Source organism: Artemia franciscana, chromosome 20 (assembly GCF_032884065.1).
Source record: "Artemia franciscana chromosome 20, ASM3288406v1, whole genome shotgun sequence".
Classification (NCBI taxonomy): domain Eukaryota; kingdom Metazoa; phylum Arthropoda; class Branchiopoda; order Anostraca; family Artemiidae; genus Artemia; species Artemia franciscana.
The window spans coordinates 5144534-5163707 of NC_088882.1; the positions used below are offsets into that span (position 1 = coordinate 5144534).

The 19174-nt window shown below is 35.3% G+C and overlaps 1 protein-coding gene across 3 annotated transcripts in view; it reads left to right on the forward strand.

The window, feature by feature from the left end:
* LOC136040349 (gamma-aminobutyric acid receptor alpha-like) overlaps nucleotides 1–9794 on the forward strand; it is a 143428-nt gene extending 133634 nt beyond the window's left edge. The window contains exon 10 of one of the 3 annotated variants that reach the window (XM_065724596.1): nucleotides 8724–9791. In XM_065724596.1, the coding sequence (XP_065580668.1) occupies nucleotides 8724–9056 (333 nt within the window). In that variant the 3' untranslated portion in view covers nucleotides 9057–9791. Of the gene's footprint in view, nucleotides 1–8723 lie in introns of all 3 variants that reach the window. The other 2 variants (XM_065724595.1, XM_065724594.1) reach the window with 2 other exon arrangements.
* The last annotated feature ends 9380 nt before the right edge of the window (nucleotides 9795–19174 follow it).

Genomic DNA, 19174 nt, shown 5'->3' on the forward strand with positions numbered 1-19174 from the left:
GCGCGTAACTAAAATGGCGCGTAACGACTTACGCGCGCGGGGGCCTTGGGGGGGGGGTTGCGAAGCGCCCCCACCAACTAAGTGTTGGCTACTTTATAGCTACTTTATAATAAATGGCCTCTAACCTATACTAACTGAAAAGTTTAATATAGATATTAAAACAAAGGTAACTTTTGAAAAGTTTCTTCTCTGTTATGTAATACCATTTCTGACTGATTTCACTACCTGATTTCCTGTGGTTCATTCCTATTTTCTTCATTATTATAGCTAGGAGGAAGTGAAAATGATTTTCATTCTCAAAATTTTATAATAAAGAACGAACTCTAGCGTATACTAAATGATTATATAAAATTATAATTAAGAACGAACCTTAGCTTATAGTAATTTAAAAATTCAATAATAGTATTAGCAAAAGTTTAAAATAAAATTAATATTTTTACAAAGAACTTTTACCAATATAAAAAGCATCTAGATACAGTTATTTAAAAGGCAGCGATTTTTGGAGAGGTTTTAACAGAAGCATTTGATTTGTCAACTGAAACTAGAATAATTCCTTTTTCGGGTTGTAGCGGCAGCTAGCAACCTAGTAAGAGACGATCAAGTCCAATACTAAGAAATATAATATCTCGTAACTCCTAAGAATAGAGCAAAATCAAAACAAAAACTACACTATTAGAACCGCCTTGTCAGAAACCTTTATATAAGAAACTTACCGTCTCTTGGCTTGAACAACAAGGGAAATATGTTTGCTTGAATACTATAGTTGCAGCCAATTTTTCTTGATTTTTCAAACCAATTTTATCAAACAGTTCGTGGTAACGAGCTGTAGTAAGGAGCAACCCGGCTCAATAGTAAACGAAACTCTAGAAATCGGAATTTTGATGCTAAAAGATACGTCAAAAGAATTGAATTTTTATCCTGATTTTAAATATATAAGTTTCATCAAATTTAGTCTTTGTCATGAAAGGTTACGACCCTAAGAAAATTTACCTTATTTTGGAAAATAGGGGGAAACATCCCCTAAAAGTCATAGAATCTTACTAAAATCACACCATCGCATTCAGCGTATCAGAGAACCCTGCAGCAAAAATTTAAGCTCCTATGAACAACAATGTGGAATTTCGTATTTTTTGCCAGAAAACAGATCACGGGTGCGTGTTTATTTGTTTTTTTTCTTTTTCTTTTTCTCAGGGGTAATCTTATTGACCAAGTGGTCCTAGAATGTTGCAAGAGGGTTCATTCTAATGTAATTAAAAAGTTCTAGTGCCCTTTTTAAGTGACCGAAAAAATTGGAGGGCACCTAGGCCCCCTCCCACGCTCATTTTTTCCCAAAGTCAACAGATCAAAATTTTGAGATAGTCATTTTGTTCCGCATAGTCGAAAACCATAATAACTATACCTTTGGGGATGAATTACTGCCCCACAGTCCCTGGGGGAGGGGCTGCAAGTTACAAACTTTGACCAGTGTATACATACAGTAATGGTTATTGGGAAGTGTACAGACGTTTTCAGGGGGATTCTTTTGGTTTGGGGGGTTGGGTTTAGGGAAGGAGGCTATGTGGGAGGATCTTTCCTTGGAGGAATATGTCATGAGGGAAGAGAAACTCAATGAAAAGGGCGCATGATTTTATAGCATTACTATAAAAAAAAAAACAGTGAAAAAATAAACATGAAAAAGTTTTTCAATTGAAAGTAAGGAGTAGCATTAAAACTTAAAACGAACAAAGATTATTAAGCATATGAGGGGTTTTAAAAATACTTTAGCATAAAGAGCAAGGTATTGTGGGGGAGACGAAACCCCTTATATACTTAATATTTTCTGTTCGTTTTAAGTTTTAATGGTGCTCCCTCCTTCCAGTTGAAAAAACTGTTTTTATTCATTTTCTCATTGTTTTTTTTTTTTAATAATGCTAGAAAATCCTGCGGCCCCTTCTTGGAAACTTTCTTCCCTCATGACGAATTCCTCCATGGAAAGATCCTCATACGAAACCCCCTCCCCCTTCCCATCCCAACGCGAAAAAGCCCGTGAGAACGGCTGTATACTTTGCAATAACCATTACTGTATGTAAACAATGGTCAAAGCTTATAACTTGCAGCACCTCCCACGGGGACTGTGGGTAATTAAGTCGTCCCCAAAGACATAGTTATCAAGTTTTTCGACTATGCTGAACAAACTGGCTATCTCGAAATTTTGATCCTGTGACTTTGAGAAAAAATGAGAGTGGGAGGGGGCCTAGGTGCCCTTCGATTTTTTTTTGTCACTTAGAAAGGGCACTAGAAATTTTAATTTCCGCTAGAATGAGCCCTCTCGTGACATTTCAAGGATCACTGGGTCGATAAGATCACCCCTCAGAAAAAAGACGAACAAACAAATAAACACGCATCCATGATCTGCCTTCTGGCAAAAAATACGAAAAAATTTCACATTTTATATATAGGAGCTTGAAACTCTTACGGTAGGGTTTTCAGATACATTGAATTCGATGATGTGATTTTCGTCAATATTAGTGTAAAGAGAGGGACGTTGAGGAGGAAAAGCCTCTTTCATATACGGAGTAATTTCTGTTCGTTTTAATTTTTAATGTCGCTCCTTACTTTCGGTTAAAAAATTGTTTTTTTTATATTTAATTTCTGAACGTTTTTGAATTAATGCATGTTTTGATTTTGACTCTCCTTACATAAATAATTAAAACAAAATTTGCATGCTAATTTATTTGGGCTAAACGATTTTCTCAGTTTTAATTGGAAGATTTTGAGAAACAAAGGAGTGGGGGAGGGGGCCTATTTGCCCTCCAAATTTTTGATTACATAAAAATGCAACTAGAACTTTTAACTTTTTACGAACGTTTTCATTAGTAAAAAATATACTGAATTTACGAACTAACTTACGTAATGAAATTCTATATTTGTATGTTTTTATTACGCATATGAGGGGGTTCACTCCCTCGTCAATACCTCACTCTTTACACTAAAACATGAATTTTGTCCAATTCCTTAAGAATGACCCCTGAATCACAAAGGTCGTAGAATAAATAGATGAAATTACTAAAAATAATTTAGCGTAAAGAGCGAGGTATTACGAGGAGGTAAACCCCTCATATGCGTAATAATTTCTATTCGTTTTAAGTATTATTGCTTGTCCTTATTTTCAGTTTTAAAAAACTTTCCATATTTATTTTCTCATTGTTTTTTTTAAAACAATGCTAGAAAGTCCTGCGCCCCCTTCATTGAAATTATCGTCCCCCATGACAAATTCCTCCGTGAAAAGATCCTCCCACATACCCCCTGAACTTCTCTCCCCCCAAACTAAAAAATACCCCTGAAAACGTCTGTACACTTCCCAATAGACATTAGTATATGTAAATAACGGTAAAAGTTTTTAACTTGCAGCCCCTCCCACGGGGACTGTGGGGGAGTAAGGCGTCCCCAAAGACATAGCTATTCGGTTTTTCGACTATGGTGAATAAAATGGCTATATCAGAATTTTGATCCGGTGACTTTGGGGAAACAATTAGCGTGGGAGGGGGCCTAGGTGTCTTCCAATGTTTTTCGTCACTTTAAAAGGAAACTAGAACTTATAATTTTCGTTAGAATGAGTCCTATCGTGACTTTCTAGGACTACTGAGTAGATAAGATCACCCCTGGGAAAAAAAAACAAAAAAAAATAAATAAACACATCCGTGATCTATCTCTGGCAAAAAATGTGAAATTCAAATTTTTGTAGATAGTACCTTGAAATTTCTACTCTAGGGTTTTCTGATACGCTGAATCTGATTGTGTGGTTTTCCATAAGGTTGTATTAATTTTAAGGGGTGCTTCCCCCTATTTTCTAAAATAAGGCAAATTTTCTCAGGCTCGTAACTTTTGATGAGTAAGACTAAACTTGGTGAAACTTATATATTTGATATCAGCATTAAAATGCGATGCTTTTGATATAACTATTGGTATTAAAATTCCGTTTTTTAGAGTTTCGGTTACTATTGAGCCGGGTCGCTCCTTACCACAGTTCGTTATCACAAACTGTTTGACATCAATAACAGCACTCCTATATACCCTAATGTCTTTTACTTATCCTAGCAGTGTTCTATTTGCAATAATATAATCAATGAGGTTGGCGGTCTTACCATCACGTGTGTAGGTTGTTAACTGACGTGCTATTCTATTACCAGACACTTCATTGTTTAGGACTATAATTTTCACCTAAAAAACTCAGAGGTTTATAACCCTTACTATCCTGTACCTTTTACCTTTACCTTTCGTATTGCCTTCCCTTTTACCTTCACCTCTACTTTTTTCGTACCTGTTACCTTTCCTGTACCAAATTTATCTTGGTTAGGATCACATCTATCCCTATTTCTACTAGCCTGCGAATCAAAGTCTCCTAACAAAGATTCTGTATTTCTACCTGGAATCTTCTCTATTCGTTCCAGTACCTGTAAGTAAATCCAATTTGAGGCAATACTGTCTCCGTCTGTCGTTTTTTGGAGGCTTTGAGAGTTCAGGTTGCAAGAATAGGTTTGAAAATCAATGTTAAGAATACAAAGTCGCTTCGATTAGTAATGATGAATTTTAAGAAGTGATGTTGGGCAATGAGAAGATCGACAAACTTTCACTTATCTGGGTAGTATTATAAGTTAAGAAGCTGGATACATTGAAGATGTAAAAAGTAGAATAGCCAAGGCCCAGGGTACATTTCCAACGTCGAAAAAGGTTTGGAAGAATTGGGAAATAAGTCTTCGAACAAAGATTATATCTACGTTAATGATGATAGTCAAGTACGGTCCTAAAAATGTAGTGCTTCAAAAGATTGGTTATACTATGTCCAGAAGAATTTTAGACGTATTGCAGAAAAGAAAACATTTTTTTGTGATATTATGAAAGAAAGGATGAGCTGGTTATGGATGGAGGAAACATATATATATATATATATATATATATATATATATATATATATATATATATATATATATATATATATATATATATATATATATATATATATCATGAAAAGAGAAATCACCAATGCTACAGCACAAACACAGAAGGAGACAGAAGGAGAAAAGGAAGACTGTTTTCCTAAATTAGTGATTAATATAGACCAGCACTTGAATGAGGCCTTAACCCTACTCATCCATACAATCACATAGGTCAAACAGCATAGCCACACACAATCAACCATAAAGAATAATCCATGGACAGGCAGTCATGTCGTCAATAAGTATAAGTCGTCATTTACCAAACAATAGAAAAAATAATATAGACAAATAATTCAGAGGCAACACCGAACATAAGGGCTCATCAGGAGAATACACTGGCCTATATAGGGTTTCGCCACTCTATATATATATATAGATATATATATATATATATATATATATATATATATATATATATATATATATATATATATATATATATATATATATATATATATATATGTATATATATACATATATATATATATATATATATATATATATATATATATATATATATATATATATATATATATATATATATATATATATTCAATTCAATTCAATTTATTTATAACCCATCTACAAAAAGAGGGCGGAACGCCCTTAAGATGGAGTAATAAGAGAGAAAAAAAAAGTACAAATAAATACAAATCAACACAATCAAACAATTAAATAAGTAATGCTGACCATGGGTGAGACACTATCGACATAGAAGAACGAAAATCATGAAGCCTTTTATCAATAATAGATGTAGGAGAAACTAGGCGGAATTTGTTCACTAAGTAACTATTCCTAGTCCAAGGAGGGTAACTGAGAAGGAATTTAGCATAACGAAAATATACTCTACGAACAGATAGTTTCTGAGGTTCACTAAAAAACTGCGAAACCGGACAAAGAGAAAGGAGATGAGGTACAACTAGGCTATTATAAATTTTCGCAAGATTTAATTTATCAATATGTTTAATATTAGATGCAATTGAAGCATAAGCAATTCTCAGTTTTTTCTTCAAAAGTTCTAGGGATAAATTCACAGTTTCTTTCATATTTTTTCCAATAGGCATTCCAAGGTAAACTAATTTTTGAGAAAGGGGGACATGAACATTAGCTAAAGATAAAGAAATAGGGCCATTTGTCTCTTTAAAGTTGAAAGCTACAACAGCAGTTTTATCAACATTGAAAGAAAGCCCAATATTTTTATATTCATTATAAAGCTGATTAAACGCGTTTTCACATCCACTAAAAGTACGGCTTAGATTCAAAACGTCGTCTGCAAAAGTTATTAAAGGCAAGTTAAATCCACGGTGAATACAACTAAAATTAACAGAATTTTGGGCATTTAAAACAGAGTTATTAAATAAAGAAGGTGAGGTAAGGCCACCTTGACGGACTCCTTTCAAAATATTAAAAAGGGAAGATCCCCCCTTTAACTTCGCCTTAAGGTGATGGTACATATACAGAAGGCACTTCACTATACAAAAATTTACCCCTCTTTTATACGCTTCAAATAAAACTTGGGAAAAGATACAAGAGTCGAGAGCACGAGCAACATCTAAAGCACAAAGGATAATATGGGATATACTTCTTTCTGCATCAGCAAGAACATTCATTAAAGCAAAAAGGGCATGCTCCCGGCTAATACCTTTTTGATAACCAAACTGGTGGGGTGGAACATAACATTTAGAAACAATTTCATCCAAAATAACTGACTCGAACAATTTAAAAATAGTGCAAGAAACTGTTATAGGTCGGAACGAATCACACGAAGTAAAATCCTTTTTGCCTTTTTTCGGGATAGGGGTTATTTGACCAACTGTAAACTGATAAGGAACAACTCCGTTTTCAATAGACATTTGAAAAAGTAGAGATAAATGATTAAAAAGAAGAGCACTTGCATAATCAAAATGTCTGGCAGTAATTCCATCAACTCCCGCAGAATTTCTTTTCTTTAGTTTTTGACAATAAAACGATACATCACTTGGCTTAATAATAAATGTCGAGGGTTCGTGTTTCTTCAGACAAGCACTTAATTCTTTTTCAAATTTTGACTCAAGAGCAGGATCGGGAGAAGAAAACTCATGCTTATAATAATTTATCCACTCAGGCTCAGGAATATTATTTGCACTAATGTGTTCAAAAGGGCGTTCAAATTTTTTCCAGAGCTTCGAAGGGTTCTCTGCAATTTTATGAGCGTTTTTCTCAATAAGATCAACCTTATGTTTTCTTAACACTTTAGCAAAAAACGTTTAGAACGTAGCCGCAGACCATTTATAGTCCCAGACTTAGGCCTGCCGCAATCCCTCCAAATATTCAGCCAAATTTTAGAAGACTCGCACGCAGAAATAAGGGAAGGGTTTTTTGACCAACCCTGAACTTGAGAGCCTTTCCTAATACGCTTGCACGGGACAGCTGAAGCTTCAGCACACTTTAGTGCATGGTTAATTTCAGCTAGATAGGTGGTAAGTCCGATGGCTATTTCTTTTTCACTAAGGCCAGAGCGCGTGCACAACAAATGAAAGGGCACCTTTATTTTATTTAATATTCTGTCACATTCAAAACGAAACATCTCGCGGTTAACTTCTTTCCAGTCTTTTATATAAAACCACTTTTTATCTGGCTGTTTAGGGGCATGAAATGAAGCATTTATTTTCAACTTTATTGGAAGGTGATCCGAATAAAAGCCATCACAAATTACCTCAACAGTTTCACAGGGGAAAGATGCAATAAAATGATCAAGGTTAGAAGTCGCTGACAGGACACCAATAAACGTGAAAGTTTCTGTTTTGTCAGCAACTGAGTAGGAAGGGGGGAGGGAATTCAAAAGGAGTTGGGTTCTTGGCGATGAACTGTCTGTTAAGTCACAATTAAAGTCTCCTGCAATCAAAACTCGAGCATTTGGATGCTTTGAAACTCCCTTCACAAAACTCGCTAGCTTTTTGCAAGCATTTATGAATTTATTCTCTGATTGCGAAGAGCAGTAATTAGTTGGCAGGTAAACGTTTATACAGATTAGGTCCGAAAATTCGGCAGCAATGAAATGGTCATTCGACTCAAGGAGATTGACGGGAAATTGTGAAATAATAGCTAATCCGCCTGAAGGTCGGCCACGGCTCTTATTCATTTTCGCTGGGTGAAATAAGAGATAAGAATTCTGTGAAATGCTGAGTAAATTTTTCCTTTCATGAGACAAAAAATGTTCTTGCAGAAAAATTATTTCATTTGTACTTAAAAGTTCGGAGAGGACTAGGCCTTTGTCAACCACTTTGCCATTGATATTCCATGATAAGAGACTTAAGGCTCGAGCCATTATGCTGACTTAACTTTACTTAAAAGTCCTTGGGCGACTGGACATTTGAAGCTGTAACAGGGATGATCCTGTGATTTGCACAATGCACACTTCTTGGGCCTTTGACAAGGAGATGTTTTGGAGCTTGAATGACCATGGTCACCGCAGACTGCGCAAATAGCTTCATTTTTTCAGCTACTTGATATATGTCCGTAAGTTTGACACTTGAAACATCTTACGGGGAGGGAGAGATACTCAGCCACTTTGATCCTCTCATAATCTATGACTGGGGGATTTTTTATGGCATTCATAAGATCAACAATGATCTTATGAATCATTATATATATATATATATTATATATATATATATATATATATATATATATATATATATATATATATATATATATATATATATATATATATATATATATATATTGTATAGGTATGTTTTTTTGCAGTTATACAATCAAAAATGTTATAATCATCATTCAAGGACTGAAATACGACTACGACGGAAAACCCGCCCTGCAGCACCCTCTGCGATGTCTTCTTTCAATAAAGAGAAGGAGCATTGTCTTATGCAGCTTGTACACTGCATTACAGCTAATCCAAAATATCGAAAAGCAAGAACAAGACAGGCAATAATTTCAGGAAGTGTCAACAGTGTCTCCAAAATTGATAAATTCTCTCGTATTCTTTTTCCTTTAACCTTTTCCTTGTTTAATGTCTTTTATTGGCTTTTTTACAGAGAAGGTCATGAATTTAAATGGAAACCTGTCCCTTACTATTGACCAATAAAACATCCAATTTCTTATAATTATCTTTTCTTCTAGATAACGGTTTCATTTCACCTGACAGGGCCGTATCCTGGATTTTTATAAGGAGTTGTGGGTACCAAAGGATTTTCGGGAAAGGGGGCTACAAAAAACCCTTAAAAAGCGTATCCTTAAAGAAAGCCTTAAAAAATTATACTCATTTTTATAACGTTTTCACGAGTTGGGAAAACAATTGGTGGGGGGGTCTGCGGCCCCCTACCCCTTGGATACGGGCTTATTTCTAGATAACCTTTCTATCTAGATAGATATTTCCTTATAGATTAACGTTTCCTTCTAGATTAAGGTCTGGAATCATTTAATCCCTATGCATGAGCTAAAGCCTCATAGCCTACAATAATTAGAACAAAAAATTTAAGAAGCAGTAAGTGAAAATTTTAGAAGCAATTTTGACCAAGAAGATAAAAACAAGCAGCAAGAAAAGTCAAAAAGAAACGTTCTTGATTATAGACAATGTTCTTTAGCTGGTTTTAGAATAAAAGTTCAATCTGCTACTATTAAACTTATTTAGTGTTTGAAGGGCGGAAATTTTTTTACTTGCTTAGGCATTGATCATTTTTTCTTAAGGAATATCTATAACAACTTTATAAAGGCTTTTTTCTTGTTGAATTAGCCAAATACCTAATTTTCATGTAGCCAAATTTTCGGCTACATGAAAAATGCCAAATTTTCTCATTAAAAATACCGAATTTTCCCAAATACCAAATTTTCTCATGTAGCAAAGCAGAGTAGCAAACCACCCTATTGTTGATTTGTTGATTTGTTGATTTGCTCACCACTCAAATTCTTGAGTAAATAACTGCTGTGTAGTAGAATTCTGACAAGAAAAAATCTTTTAATCTTTTTGCTGGATTTCGTTTTCCACCGAAATAGCGTCCGAGCTATATTATAGAATGAGCCTCCTAGATGAAAGTGTGAGCAAAATGAATAAACTTTTAGAGGTTCTGCGAGTTCAGGGTGCTAGAATAGGTTTAAAAATTAATGTCAAGAAGACTAAATCATTAAGGCTAGGAATAAGTGAAGAGGAAAAGGTGACGTCGGTTAACGAAAAGATTGATCACATGGGCAGCTTCACTTGCCTTGGTAGTATTATTAGCAAAGAAGGTAGGAGCAGGGAAGATGTTAAAAGTAGAAAAGCCAGGGATCAGGGTGTTTTTTCACAGTCAAAAAAATTTTGGAAGAGTAGGAAGATAAGTCTGCAAACCAATATTAGAATATTGGGAGGTACAGTGACGACAGTAGTCAAATATGGCTCTGAAGCATGGGCACTCTGAAATGCGGATGAAGATTTACTAGATCTTTTCCAGAGAAATTCCCTAGGGATTGTTCTGAATACCCGGCTGACTGACCGTATTACAAACAGTTGGCTGTACAAAAAATGTTGCTCAGTCCCGCTTTCTAGGGCTATAATGAAAGAAAGGTTCAGAGGGCTATTGCACGTTCTGCGGATGAAGGATGACAGATTACCGAATATTGTCCTTTTCGGCTAACCTTTTACGGCTAAACGGAAAGCAAGTCATCCTCGTCTGGGATGGGAGGATGTCATAAAGAAAGATTTAAAGGGAATAGGAATTTCCTGTGAGTGTGTAAAGAGGGAGGCTTTGAAAATACTGGGATAGAGGAGGAGCGTGCGTAGCTGTGCTGGTCTCAGGAGGCTTGGTGCTGCGGTGAAAAACACAAATTACGCACGACCACAACGCCAATGTAGGCGGCTCATAATTCCTCGAGTAGAACACGGTTCAGCTCTCGTGCATCGCATTTCTTGTTTGACCAGTCGGAGTCGAGAGCTAAGTTATAATTTTTTGAAGCTAGAAAAGATGGAAGCTTCAAATATTAATTTTTCTATCTGTAACAGGAATTTGAAACAAGGTAAGAAGACATATTAAGAAAACCCGATGAGTAAAACCGCCAAGTGCGTTCCAGACGTTAGTAAGGAATGTCTGAGAAAACTTTTATGTTGGTACAAGCTTTTCAAACCAATTTTATGGCATCTTAATTTTCCTGTTCTGTAATACAGTTTTGATATTAAAATTAAGAAAAAAATATAAAACATGGATTTTATCGACAGATATGACTTTAGTTTGGCTTGGGCATAAAGTTCTATGGATAGATCCTTTAGTAGCTTTTACACATAGTGATCCTCTCCCATATTGGAGTAGGGACCTGGAGGAATATAACTTTTGGCAATACTATTTTTTTATCTATTGGATTTTAAATGAAAGATAGTTCTTTGTACAGCTGGACCTTCCTTCGAAAACCAGATTCTTGCAATATCACTCCCTGAAGGGGAATTTTCACTATCTTTTGATCAGGATTTTTGTAAGAGTTTTGTCTTAAACAGAACCTTGTTGCCACTTTAGTAAAGTGTTTAGCCCGAAAATCAAACTGGAAAAAATCACTTTTTCGATCACTTTGCTACAAACCACCAACGAAGAAAGAGGTGTCCACCAAATGGAAAAACCTGCCAGATTCAAAAGATAGATTAATAAACTTTGTTAACTGGGAACAAATATACAGTAAAACAGGTTTGAGGACCCGTTTTGGCATGTTATTTTCAACACCAACATACAACCCCGTCGTGTCTCCCATGGACTCCTGGGGACCATCAAGACAACTTTGGAAATTACCATTCTAGATACTTTTTTTTCCGTAAGTTGCATTGGTATGAGAACTTTTAGAACGTTGAAAAAAAGTGATCAATATTAGAAATCTATTTAATTTGCTGTTAACGTGTCATACATGTTAAATCTTGAGTGGTTTAGAACAAGTAAGCCCTTTCTGATTTCAGACAACTCCTATTCGTTATCAATTAGCTTGTCTAATATCAATTATTTCTCTATACTCTAGATTCGTATTCTTCAATAAATTAATGCCTATTTGCTGTAGTTTTAATATTTAATCTCTTTATATTTGTTGCAAACTTTTTTCCTATTTGCAAAAATTAGCCAAAACAGATCTTAAAACGAAATTCAATCAGAATAAAAAATAGTATCAAAACCATTCACCTGGAAAAGTTGTGCTAGGGATATAAATTAACATATCATAAAAGTAATTTAAAAGAAGAATACAGGTCCAAAAACCAAGATATTTTTGTATTTTTCTTTCCTTGATCATTGCGGCTCGGCTTTGTAAGATTCCATTTTTTTGCGTTTCTAAATTAAATGGAACGTTTTTCTAATACTAAAAGGAGGCGTTAGAAATAATACCAAAAGTATGCAATATCAAACAGAATCTACTGAACAAGTAGATCCGTTTCGGATAGCTAAAACTTTAAGATATCTTTAAAATTTTGAAATTCTAGATCAGTAAAATTTTAATAGATCAGACAGCTAAAGAATTTTTGATTAAATTTGAATGCAATTTCTAGAGGGAAATCAAAAACGATGTTTAAAATTTCCAAATTAGATCCATTTAGTACAGAATTAAACCTGAGATAAAAAGACATGAGAAACCAATAGTGGATTCCACGCAAAATGCCTCTAGATGTCTAATTGGTCTCAGATCAAAATAAAAGAAAAATAAGTTATCGAACCAAAGATAAAAAAAAACATTTCCAAACAAAAGAATTTTGCTTTCAAAAAGAAGAAGTATTCTTGAACGACTGGCAGAAGTCCGAAATATTGAATTAGCACTTTTGATATCCTTTAACGTACGTGAATGAAACAACCCCTTAGGACCTGCTGTATTGATCGGGGAAGCCTGAGATTTTAGACGTCTTCTGTTTAATTTGTCCCAACTTAAAACAGCTGTAAACTTTAAAATAAGTTGGAACAAATTGAACGGTAGGTTAGAAACTACCATAAATATAAACAAACATAGAAATACCGAAAATAAGAAGAAAATATATCTAAATGTCAATGATAAAATGAATGGATACTAACGACAAATTAATGTTAAGGAAAGTATTAATAAGATTCTTCAAGATAACGAAACTTTTGCCATTTATAAGGTACCTCATCTCAATGATAGCCTTCCAGCAAAATGATTCTCTAATTGGTTGATCTTCAGAAGATTTTCATCAGTGAGGTTCTTCAATTTTCTTAATATTCACCATGAAAGGAGACAACTAGATTCATTCTGCTTAGGCAACGTGAATTATTGCATCGGCCTTTAGTCAGCTTCAATGACAAAAGTGATGCTGAAGTAACGACGTGGTTTTATTTCTTCCCCACTAATTAAATGCTTTAGCTGTCAACCCCATAACGCTTCTAAAATTGAGTGTCCTAAAAATAATCTTATCATAGGCAGCGCAATAGCACTGCCTAAGTAAAGAACAATGTTGGCATAATTATTTTCTCTTTTTTTGTATAGACCAAGGCACTCCACATGGAAGGAGTTGTCGTATAAACTTCGAAAGAGGTTCATTCGATTGGAAATTAAAAGGGTTAATACCCTTTTTAATAGTCAAAAGTGATTGGGGGGTGACCAGCACCCCCCAAACACGAGATTGATCTTATAAATATTGATGGTACTTTCCTGGTCTGTGATTAGAAACTTGAAAATATGTTTTTTTGGTATCGATGACGCCATATAAAAGTTATATAAGATGAGGAATGAACCCAAAAAGATAAAGCAAAAGCCATATGAAAAGTTATGAACTGATGTAGAGATGCAACAACAAAAGAGAGAATAATGAGGACTTTTTTTCCCAAGAAAACTCGTCTACTCGTTTACTCGTCTACGATGGGTGTATCAAATACCATGTAGTTGTGGAAATTATTACATTGGTCGAACCCACCAAAATTTAGGAACAGGATTACAGCAACACAAAGAAAGTATTGAAAAAGCGTTAAAATCTAAAAATAACTCCATATCTTTCGATTCAGCTTTAAGTAATCATATTTTTGAAAATCCAAACCATTATGTTCTATTTGACGAAACAATTCTAATTAGCAATGACCTAGGAATCAAACAAACTGTCCGTGAGGCAATCGAAATCAAACGAAACTTAAATAATAATACATCCCTAAATAGAGACTTGGGTGAATACACACTCAACCCTATGTACACAAAATTAATTATAGAAAATAATCTAATTCAAAATAAAACAAAAATAGGAACGAACAAAAACAAGCCCAATATCAAAAGAATTATCAGATTAGCTGCAGAGAAGGCAAATATCGCAATAAGAAATCATTCCAATTTTTAATAAATACAGTAAAAAAAAAAAAACGGTTCACTGTCTTGGGAAAAAAAGTTCTTCATTATTCTCTCTTTTGTTGTTGCATTATGGAAAGGCAGTGTGGTCTTCGTCATTATTGATGTAGAGATGAACAAAAAGAATGTCAAAACCTGTGGTTAAAAGATAAGAAATAGGAATGATCACATTGAAGTGTAAACGAAATATGAGGTTACAAGAGAAACAACAGTGAGCCTGGTTTTAGTGTGAAGAGCAAGGTGGTAAGAAGGATGAAAAGGATACACTGGTAGGTACTATAGACATAATTAGTTTTTCTATGGAATACCAAGAATCTCTTATCTATAAAAACTATAAATAACTAGAATTCATAAGTATTCAATTAAAAACGAGGCTTTTGGAAGCAATTACTAAATTTGAAAGTAAAACGTTTGACAGTAGCTAAACAGTAAAGCGGAACAAATTTTTTCTTTTTTTTAGATCAATTAGAATTTGTTTGCAATCAATCAACCTAAAGAAGATTATTTATAATTCCGGCTTAGTGTCAACAAGATATATTTAATAACACCCCATTCAATAAAATACAAACAGTTACTACTGAGCGATTTTAGCTTCAATCCTGCTTCTCCATACGATAGTCTCACAGCCTCTGTACAATAGCAGATTAATGTATTTATTATTTAAAAGGCAACATGAAGTTAACCACTTTAGACTTCAGCGGTCACTGTCAAGCGAGAAGAGTTTGGTGGGAGTACTTCCCTGTAGTAGATGTCATTGCTGTCTTTATCAATGCTGCAGATTGACCCCAATTCGATCTTACCGATGAAACTTCGTCAGCAGTCCCAATCGTGATTCCAATATCACTTCTTGGTAACAAACTGTTTGCTTGGATGCAAAGACAGAGCAAAACTTAAGATATGTCTCCCAGATCTATAATCATAGGCAGCGCAACAATACTGCCTTAGTAAAGAACGATGTGGGCATTTTTTTTTTGGGGGGGGGGAGTTAGGGTACTTCGTATCGGACGCGTTATCATATAAACTTCGAAAAGGGCTCACTTGATTGGAAATTGAAAGGGCAAGTCCCCTTTTTAATAGTCAAAATGATAAGAGGACAACTAGCCCCCTCCAACGCCCACCATTTCCCCAAAAACACAACCAATAAAATTTTAGATAGCCATTTTGTTCAACGTAGTCGATAGGTCCTGAAATCATGTCTTTGAGGAAGACAATTCCCCTCCCTACAACTCTCAGGGCAAGGGGTAGTAAGTTATGGCCAGGGGTATATAAGGCTTATATAGAAAGGGCGATCGTATACGCTTCAAAAATGGTTCCTTTGATAAGAAATTGAAAGGGCTAGTACTCTTTTTAATAGTCAAAAGTAATGGGAGGAAAAGAGGCCCATCCTCACACCCATCATTTTCCCAACCAATTTCGATTAAAATTTTAATAAGGCCATTTTGTTCAACGTAGTTGAGAGGTCCAGAAATTATGTCATTGAGGATAACCACCCGTCCACCATAGTCCTCGGGGCAATGGCTGTAAGTTATGCCCGGAGGTATATAAGGTTTTTATAGAAAGCGTTTTCATCGAAATTTCAACAAGGGCTCATTCAATTGGAAATTGAGAGGACTAGTGTCCTTATCGATAGTAAAGTGGTCGGAGGGCAAATGTCCCTCCCCCTACACCCATCATTTCCCTGAATGCTTCCGATCAAAATTAGATGAGGCTCATTTGGTTGAAGATTTGAAGGGGTATATGAGGTTTTCATAGAATGGGTGGTGGTATAAACTTCGGATTGGGTCATTTGATTGGAAATTGGAAGCCATAGTGCCTTTTCAAGAGTCAAAAGTGATTTGAGGGCAGCCAGCCTCCCCCCCCCCCATACTCATTATATTCCCAAAGACATCCAAACAAGTTTGGAAATAGTAATAGTGTTCATTGTAGTTTAAGGGTCAGGAATGTATTTTGTTGAAGATGATAACCCCGCCCCCAGAGCTCTAAGGGCAATTGGAAGTTCTAATTCCTTTTTTAAGAGTCGAAAGCAATAAAGAGCATTTAGCCAATAGCAATATGAGATAGTATTAGGAGATAGCAATTTTGTTCTTCGTAGTTGAAGGGTTCAGAAATTATGTCTGTGAGGAAGACAACCCTCCCCCTATAGTTCTCAGTGCACGGGTTGTAAGTTTTGCCCTGGGGCGTATAAAGTTCTTATAGAAAGGTTGGTTGTATATTATATGGAGGTGACTCATTGGGCTGGTAATCAGAAGTTTTATTGCTCTTTTTAAGATCAGAGTAATCAGTGCGCAGCTCAAACACCCCCTCCCCCCCCCACACACACACGTCGTGTGTGTGCACACACACGTCGTTCCTTTGTTCACGAAACGCATCTGATTGAAATTATGCGGTGGCAATTTTGCTTAAGATAGTCCAAAGAACATATAACAATGCCTCCAGGGTCGATACAGCCCCTCAGAGCCCTGAACATGTGCTTTCAGTCATGCCCTGGGAGAATATAAAGTTCTTATGGAATGGTTGGTCGTATGGAATTCGGGTGGGTCTCATTTGAGTTTAAATTGGAAGTTAATGTGCCCTTTTTAAGAGCCAGAGGGATTTGAGCGATCCCCTCCACACCAATTGTTTCCCAAAACAAACATCCAAACATAGTTTTGAGACATAAATTCATTTCAGCTGTGTTGGAAGGTTCAGTAACTATGTGTTTGTGGGGGTTAACCCCCGTCCAAGGCCTCAGAAAAAGGACTATAAGTTATGCAGTTTCTTCATTGTTTGCATATAGTATCTGTTATTGAGAGAAGTATATATGTTTGACTTCTACTTTTCCAAAATACGAAGGGCAGAGTCTTTCGGGGATTGTTCTGGAGATTTCTGACCTATATCAAAACATGTTATGTGCTTACGTTTTGTCAAAAGGGCGTAACTCAGGAATGAATGAGTATATTGCTCTGAAATTTTCAGGAAATGATAAAGGTGATCAATTGACCAAAAAGGCAATATTCGGACGCTACTACCACTACAACTACTGCTGCTTCTAGTGCTACCACAAGTCCTATTACTACTGCCACTACTATCACTAAAAATACTACCTCCGTAGCAAGTACTACTAAGGCTGAGGATATTGAGAAAAAATATCTGAGGAATCACTGAGGGGAAAGTTGAACAAAATAAAAACATACTATGCGTATACTGGCATATCAGCAATATTTTTGGAATGGCTTATCATATCAAAAGGAAACATTAGGGGCATTGTGAGTGGGGTCTTTAGTTGCCCAAAAGGCAAAATATACCTGCTATTGCTGCTATTAATACTGCTGCTATTGGCGCTACTTCTACTACTAATACGACACTAACACTGCACCTACTACCATAAAAACTACTGTGATAATAGCACTATCAAGGCTAAGTTTAAGAGGGTAAAATTTGAGAGAATATTGATGGCAAATTTGAACTAACAAAAGACAATATGAGCATTTACATTGTCAAAATAGCAAATCTTAAGAATTTGTTTGTGTATTAAGTTGGAACTCTCAGAGAATACTTAAAGGGGAAGATGAATTGACCAAAAGGAAATATATGCGCAGTACTGCTAATAGTATTATTACTATTGCTACAACTACTACTGCAATCGCAACTACTTGTAAGATTAAGAGCAATAAGCTGAAAATTTCAAAAAGTATATGAATAAACAGGTTATCAAAAGAGAAAATCGACAATGTCATAGCAATGGCTAATTGTATTATGTTGAGTAGTTATGCTACTGCTATGAGACTACTATTGAAACTATACCTAAAGGTATGAAGGTGAAAGTTTCAGAGAATATTTCTAGAATTTTATGTTGTACGGATGACAACCTGCTATCCGTATGCAGGTTGTCAAAAGGGCATATCAGGAAAATCTTGGAATAGTTTTGTATGTGAAAGTAAAACTTACAATGCTTGTTGTAGGGGATGTTGAACTAACCAAAAGACAATATTTGCATCACAGTACTACTGCTTCTACTCCGACAACTACTACTACTACTATTGTTATTACTACTGCTACTACTGTTGCTACTAAAACTACTACTATTAACTCTACTCTTACTACTACAGCTATAATTACTGGTGCTACTACTACTGCTAATAAGCCTAAGGGTATTAATGCAAAAATTTTGGGCAATATTTGACTGTATTGAAAAAAATCGAAACAAACTATGCCCATATAGGTTGTCAAGAGAACGTATAAGTAATGCTGACCAGTTGATGGTATTAAGTTAAAAATGTCATCGCGTGTTGAAGGGATGTTGAGAAAAAAGGTTATATGTGCATACTGCAACTAATGTTACTACTGCTACTACAAGTGTTACTGCTACACAAGCTAAGAGTAGGTGAAGTTTTCAAAGAACACTTAGTCGGGCGCTGAAATAAATGAAAACCGACTATGATCTTACAGATTATCAGTAGGGTGTCAAAGCAATATCACAATGACGGATTACATTATTAAGTTAGACACCTCAGGTTAAGTTATGACATATTTTGAACTAGCCAGAAGACACTATGTGTTTAATTTTGATACTAGTTCAACGGTTACTGTAACTAATGTCACTAAGGGCATTAAGTTGAAACGTTTAGAGGGAGTTTCAAACGGAAAAACTATACGTATGCAAGTATTAAAAGGGTATATAAGCAATTTCAATGGCAACGCTGCTCTATCATGGCTGGCAATATATTTGAAATTTTAAAGGAGGTAATTTGATTGGATATTCAAAGTTCTAGTACCCCTTTTAAAAGTCAAAATTGATTGGAGGACAATCCTCCTCTTAGGCTCATAATTTTCCAAAAACTTTCAATCAAAATTTAAGATTTATTTTTCAGTATAGCTAAACGGTCTTGTAACTGCATCTCTAGGACTATTGCGTAAAGCAACCCCCCAAAGCTATACAA